Below are 6,993 nucleotides of genomic sequence, written 5' to 3'. Positions count from 1 at the left end.
GTTTACTGTAAATTTTATTTATTTCAGTTGCTTTGGCAATGTAAACAAATGTTTCCCATGCCAATAAAGCCCTTAAATTGAATTGAGAGAGAGAGAGCGAGCGAAAGAGGGGAGGGGGTAGTGTAGGGCTTACTCCCCCCTTCAACGCACTCCACTCATCTCTTCCCTTAGCTTCTCTCCCATCCTCCCCTCTACTCTGCGATTAGCCTGCGCAGGCTCTTCAATTTCCATGAGAATTGCGACAGGCGGTGAAAGGGTTAAGCCTGAGCCGGAGAAAAAGGGGGCGACGAAGCCCCCCGAATGCAACGCTAATTTTCTGCTCCGCGGGGGAGCGAGAGAAAGGGAACAAAGCTCTCTGGGGGAGTCTGCGAAGACTCCGCGGCTTTACTATGTGCACCTGCGAGCTCAAAAGCTACTGACAATGTGCCTCCGAAACGGACAATTACGAGCGGGCCAGCCACCCGCTTTATCTCAGGAGAGGGGAGGGGGGGGGTTTAAAAGAAGTAAATGATCGACCCTAAATCACTCTACACCACTCCCCCCTCTCCTCGCGCCTCTCCTGCACCCCGGACGCCTCTGTTCTTCTACCATCTCCCAAAACTTTTTGTCTGACTCCCTCGAAAGTTTTATTTTAAGCATCCCCAAGCATAACGGTGTCCACCTGTGGTGCCACTGTTTAAACGTAAACCCAGCTCGTTTTGATTGAGCGCGTGATGTCAGGCCTGCGATTGTTATTTTGTGTAATGATTTCCGCGGACAGATGAGGTATAACTCAAACAGCTGAGCTGCCATAGCTGAATAGGAGCAAATGAAAAATGTGTTGTAAAACATTAGCAGTCACCTTTATAACAAAAGCTTAAAAACGTAGGTCTATTGGCTTGCTTTAACTATTGGATTAAGTTAGTATCCCGCACTTGAATTAATTTAAGCCTGTATTATGCCATTTATTTCTGAACTTTGCCCGACAAAATAGGCCATCTCAATCGAATTATAAATCCGGCTCCAAATGATTCCCATAGCAAAACCTTATTTGAATCGACCTCTCAATCTGACGTGTGTAATCTGTGTATTATGCTAACTGGCACAATTTAAGTCTATTCTGTGTCAGACATTTCCCATATAGAATAGCCTATGGTGCGTTATCTTTGTGAAAAGACTCAATTTCACTCAATTGGAATAAACGGAATAGGCCTACAAGAGTGCATTTCCAAAAGTCAGTGAACACAATGTTATATAGCTTAGAAAAGTCATGGCTTAATGTTCCAAGAAACTGCTGAAAGCCTGCAACAAGAAATATATTTGTAGACCAGAGTTGTAATTTTTATTAATACTTGTCATCCTTGCCACATGTGAACATGAGTTAAAAAAAAAAAAAAAAAAAGTAAACCTTAGTATCAGGGCCTTAAGAATATTTATACACATCAAAAGTTGCAAGCCTTTTTCCTCACTATATACACACACAACCAGGATTGACCTATATAGAAAATAGAATAAAGTTCAGTTTAACACACTTGGATTGCAATGTAAACAGTCGTGTTTAATTATTCATTTAAATTACAATTAACCCTACCTCGACTTAAAAGTTATTAGGTACTAATTTCCATTTCAATGCAAGCAAGTTCATGTTTGGATTGCACAATACTAGGAGACTGTCAAAACATGACCAGTTCTATCCATCTGTTAGAATGGTTCTACCACTTTCATAGCCTAGGTCACCCACTTGCAAACAGACATTTTTCACTATATATAAAATAAACTTTAAGCAGCACTGGTTGACTAAATGATCATAAATGTGGGTTAGCAAGGGCTGTCAAATGAAGGAACATTAACCATCACCCCCTAAGTCTTGTTCAAGCAACTTGAGAAAACATGGCAACTCCTTTTGTAGAATAATAGGAAAATGTTACACGGTATCTGAAAATACCTCAAGCAGACAACTGACAGCTCAAATACAAACATGAGAAGTTAGATAACAGAAGTTTAATGTAAAATAAAAATATTTTAATTCTCCACCGTTAGTTGCCCGGGCAGAGTGTCATAACAGTGCTTGGTTGAACAAGTCTAAAAAGTAGAAATCCATACAGTTGCCAAACTAGAGAACATTAATGTGTATTTGGTAAAAAATATCTAGCTAAAACTGAGCTGAAGTAAACAATTAAATGGAATGCAGCATTTGTATAACAGTTAAGAGTGTTCTAAGAACAGTTAAAACCTGCAGAATACAGAGGATATTTGAACAGTAAGCAGTGTAGCAACTTGAGACTTTGCCAGCAGTGTGACTCCAAACATTTACAAAAAAAGGGTCAAAATAGTTGACTAACAAACAATAATAATGGTGCATTAAAACTCATTGCAGGAACAAGGCGTAATGTTAACTTTAAACCATGCTGTTATGTTAAACATTTTATACTCAAACTACACTAAAATTAGGTTGTGGTTTGGACAGTTGCTGCTACTAAACAGGAGTTAAAATAATTTCATATACTGTTTTCCCATTGTATTCAGTGAACTCATGAGATTGGACAACAAGACTATGCCATGTCATCCTATGGTATCAGATTGGCTTTAAAAACAAGAGCACATAACAAAGAGGCCATACATACATATAAACAAAATAAGTCACTTCATTCAAGTTATGTGCATTTCTCCATCTAGTTCACTTCACTAGCAGGCATCTAGTTGATTTGAGATGATCCGTTCTGAGAGAGGCCCCATTGGGCCACACACACCCCCAGTTCTGGAATCAGAATCTTTTCAAGCCTTGTGGCAGGTCATGTGATTTGTATGTCACTGGCCCTTGGAGGACCTTGATTGGCTAACCCAGTTCCCAGTGTGTTGTGTTCCTGTGGTGGGGCCCCTCCATTGTGGGTTGTGTCTGCATCCCAAATGGCATCCCATTCCCTCTATAGTGCACTACTTCTGACCAGGGCCCATATTGCTCGGATCCTAATTTGTGCATGATGGGTAATAGGGTGCCATTTGAGAGAAGTCGTGTCTCCATCCCTGTTGGTTTAGGTCGTGATGATTACCCATCAACCCAAGGGGCCGACGCTACCGTGCCAGTAGGAGAATACAATGGAACGTTGTGAACATTATAGAGTCTTGAAACATACATAGAGCCTGGGAGTTTCTGAACCAAGATTGTGGATGTCAAGGTCAGTTTTGTCAAAGAGGAAAAAAACATAATATGTACACACACACAAACGTTGTCATCATGGAGAGAAGTAAAGATCATATGTATAATACAGCAGTCCTTCATAGTTCACAGAGAAGGGACAGGTCTCCATCCAAACAGTGGCTGGGAGACTGAACAAACCACCCAGTCTTGGGACGGAATGGGGCAGACGAAGGGATTCTAGTTAAAATTGCAGAGGTAGAAAAATAACCTTTCCTATAAAGTCACTGCTGTTTTTAATGCAACACGGAACCATAATGAGTGTGTCTAAGGCTGTGGTTTTCAGTTCCGGGGGTGCGTTTTAACTTGTGTCCGGGCACACCCAACATCAATCCCAGTCACTACCCCCACCGGTCCCTAGATATGACTGAGGGGAACGGTCCCACTGAGATAGTGTTGTTGGACGCTGTAGCCTCCTCTCTGGGCGGCCGGGTCACTGGCGTCCCCCCCGGGGATGTACATACTGATCATATCCCTCAGGTCCCCTTGGAGAGGCCCGCGGTGGTGGTTAGGTCCACCAGTCGGGGAGTGTGATACTGGCTCTGGCTTCACCATGGACATGACCGGGCTGGGCTGCTGGGAGCTGCTGCTGTAGGACATGGGGCTGGGGAGGAGAGATAGGTACAGTGTTATGCCATGCAATGTCAAAGTGTGACATGCTACAGTGTCAAATGCTACGGTGTGACATTTTTGGGCCATGCAACTGAAGTCACCCAATTCAGGTAGAATTGTAGCATATATTGAACAACCCATTACACTATTCTATGCATCTGAAATGACCTAATAATATCAACTTCAGTAGCGCTATTCTTTACATAAAATAATCTCAAACCGCTTTCAAGCAACAAAAAACTATTTAGAAAGCATTAATCGGCTGGAAGGATCTGTAGCATAGCACCCTCTTGAAATAGCCTCAAACTCAATATGGTGTAATTTGCAGTTCAGTGGGTTTCATTTTAAATAGCTGTTTTGTAATAAAAGGGCATATTGATTGAAAGACCAACCCATATGAATAAAAATGATGATGCGTAACAGACTTGATTGATGTGACCAACATGAAAGAACTGCCAGTCACCCGAAGGGAGAGCCCTATACACGTGATGGAATTCACCATGTTTACAAAAGGCATGAGTGTTGGGCGTGGGGCTGGGGACAGCTAGGGCAGGCCCAGACTGGTTAGGCCACCAATATGACTACCGCACTGTAAAGTGAACGACAGATATTCTCCTTTAGGTTCACTACAGCTAATCGGAATTCACCATAAACCAACTAAACTTCAGACGAGAACATTTTAAAATATCGTAAGACTGAAAAGGAGTTGTTTAAAAGTATACTTTTTTGTTATATTTTCTCTAGAAGAGGCCTGGAAGAAGGCACTGAAGCGGACTAGAGGATTGAGGGTGAAGGACCACACACACAAAGCTTTTCTCATAGTGGGCCTCTTCACATGCTCATTCCACAGGCCTGAAAACAAGTAAACAACCTACATTAAACTCAAACGAATAACCTTTTTAATATTGAATAAAGTTAAGACAAAAGGTAGCATATTTTAATAAATTGTTACAGTTCAAATTTACGGGTTTAAGGCCTATACAGGTCCTTTGGCAAAATAATCTAAATTATAATATCATAAAATATGTGCAGTAAATTTATAATTTCTGAACCAAAAAAACAACAAAGTAATCTTCTGAAAAAATATAAAATTAGCAAAAAGAAAACAAAAAGTTATGGCTCTGTGCTGGGTGGGTGACTTGTCGAGAGTCATGACACGGGTTCTAATGAATCTTCATTTCTGACAGGCCAGCAGATCCAGTTTGGCAACTAACAGATGATCAGATCCACTTGTGTGAGCGTGTTGGCCCATGTGAATATTGACTAAACTATAGTAACTCAACTAATTAGAAGGGATAAACAAATAAAAGACCATTATTCTAATTGTCGAATATATATTTTAAAACAATAACGAAATAGGATAGGTAAAGCCTACAAGTATTGACATAGGCCTAGTACAATTGACAACGCAGTAAAAAGCAAATGTTAAAGGGTTTAATAATTGATCTTGGCTTTCAGAATATCAGCCACAACGTATTATTGTGCTGTTGTAATTAGGCCTAAAGTGGCCTATACCATTTTATTGGATTAAACAATTGGTTTTGATGATTGGAACATTGATTCGTCATCTTCAATAGCTGTAGCCTTCCACTGTTTGACTTCGAGAAAGTGAGTGCCTTGGTTACCATTACTGATATTAAATCTTCCATTCAGATGATACTTTATAGAGGCCATTTAAAGCAGGAAACAAACTTTCAAGCAAGTGTTGAAGTAGACCAAGGTTTACGAAGGTGACCTCTTCAAGCTTACAATACTTAATAGACCAAATAATCGAATGAAAAATTCTCAATTTAGTGGAGCTGACGGGCATAATGGAAAACAAGTACACGCATCAACCTTTTCATTTAAAAGGTTAAAAAATTACCCAAACAGGAATGACGTGTAGTCTAAGCGCATGTGACGCTACATGTTGTTCCTCGAGTCATTTACAAGAAGAACATGTGGAAGAATGGAACAGAACATAGCCTACCTGTAGGTGTTGGCTCCATTCATATACGTCTGTGCTGCAGTCATGGCCTGGGGATACTGGAGCGCGGACAGGTCATAGCGGTGCAGCTGCTGAGTGTAGCCGAGGGCCTCGTTCTGCATCCCAGCGTAACCTCCCGCTGGGCCCCATCCGTAGCTCTCCATTCTGGCGCTCCCACCTTGGCCCTGCGCGGCCGCTGCGGCCAGCAGGTTCCCGGCGGAGAGAGGGTACTTCGCCATCTGGTTGTCCTTCTTGAGCAGGGGCTTGGTCTTGCGCCGTGGCTTGTACTTGTAGTCGGGATAATCCTTCATGTGCACTGCCCTGAGGCGCTTGGCTTCGTCGATGAACGGTCGCTTCTCGGCGTCTGTCAGCAGCTTCCACTCCGCGCCCAGCCGCTTGCTGATCTCAGAGTTGTGCATCTTGGGGTTCTCCTGGGCCATCTTGCGGCGCTGCCCCCTGGACCACACCATGAAGGCATTCATGGGCCTTTTGACCTTGTCCATTGGGTCCCCGCCCGGAGGGCACACGGATTTGGACCCCAGGTGAGAGTTGCCAATGTTTCCAGTGACCGGGGACATGCCCTGGGTCGTTTGGTGCTGCTGCTGCTGCTGTTGTTGTTGCCCAGCAGGCTTCAGCTCGTGTTCCATCATGCTATACATTGTTTGGAACTTTTAAAAAGTGTCTCAGTTCAAATAAAAAAATGGATACGTAAACTAAACAGTCACAGCCTCTGTCGCCTATTACAGGCGAAGCCGAACGCACCAAGTGTTCCAAATCAACTAATTAACTAATAAGAACACTGACGACACACCCGCTTCGAACCACAGGGATTAAATTACGAGTTGGTATGTAAAGTGGTCATTACCTCAATCATGGGAGAGAAAAGTAAACTCGAAATGTTTGCGCTGTTTAAAAAAAAAAGCACTCCTTCAGTCAGTAGGTTCTCCGCGCAGTTGCAGACAACCACTTGTAGCGCTTCGATTCTCTCAAACTGAAGAGACCTGCGTGATGACAAAAAGTTCTTCCCTTTCACTCGTCGGGTTTTTCCGAGATAATTGTATTCCAAGAGTCGGGACCAATCCACGGGCGCGATGGGCTTCCCCCGTGCGCGCGCTCATTTGCATCACCATAGGTGGGTCCGGCGCGAGCTGCATGTGCTGCAAGAGCGGGCACTTGTTGATGAGCAAAAGAAAGCGTGTGAGAGAGACCGGGTGCTTTTCAATGAGAGAACGGAATAATC

General features: G+C 42.9%; 1 protein-coding gene across 1 annotated transcript; it reads right to left on the bottom strand.

The window, feature by feature from the left end:
* Positions 1-1,307: 1,307 nt before the first annotated feature.
* sox19b (SRY-box transcription factor 19b) lies at positions 1,308-6,784 on the bottom strand. The gene is made up of 2 exons (XM_071377782.1): positions 5,757-6,784; positions 1,308-3,779 (listed from the first exon to the last, which is right to left on the bottom strand). Exons 1-2 carry the CDS (start codon positions 6,410-6,412, stop codon positions 3,533-3,535), a joined length of 903 nt encoding a protein of 300 aa, XP_071233883.1. The 5' UTR covers positions 6,413-6,784; the 3' UTR covers positions 1,308-3,532.
* Positions 6,785-6,993: the final 209 nt, after the last annotated feature.

The sequence above is a fragment of the Salvelinus alpinus genome, chromosome 31 (assembly GCF_045679555.1).
Source record: "Salvelinus alpinus chromosome 31, SLU_Salpinus.1, whole genome shotgun sequence".
NCBI lineage: Eukaryota > Metazoa > Chordata > Actinopteri > Salmoniformes > Salmonidae > Salvelinus > Salvelinus alpinus.
The sequence above is the reverse complement of the archived record's forward strand: the minus strand, read 5'-3'. Positions and strand labels throughout refer to the sequence as shown.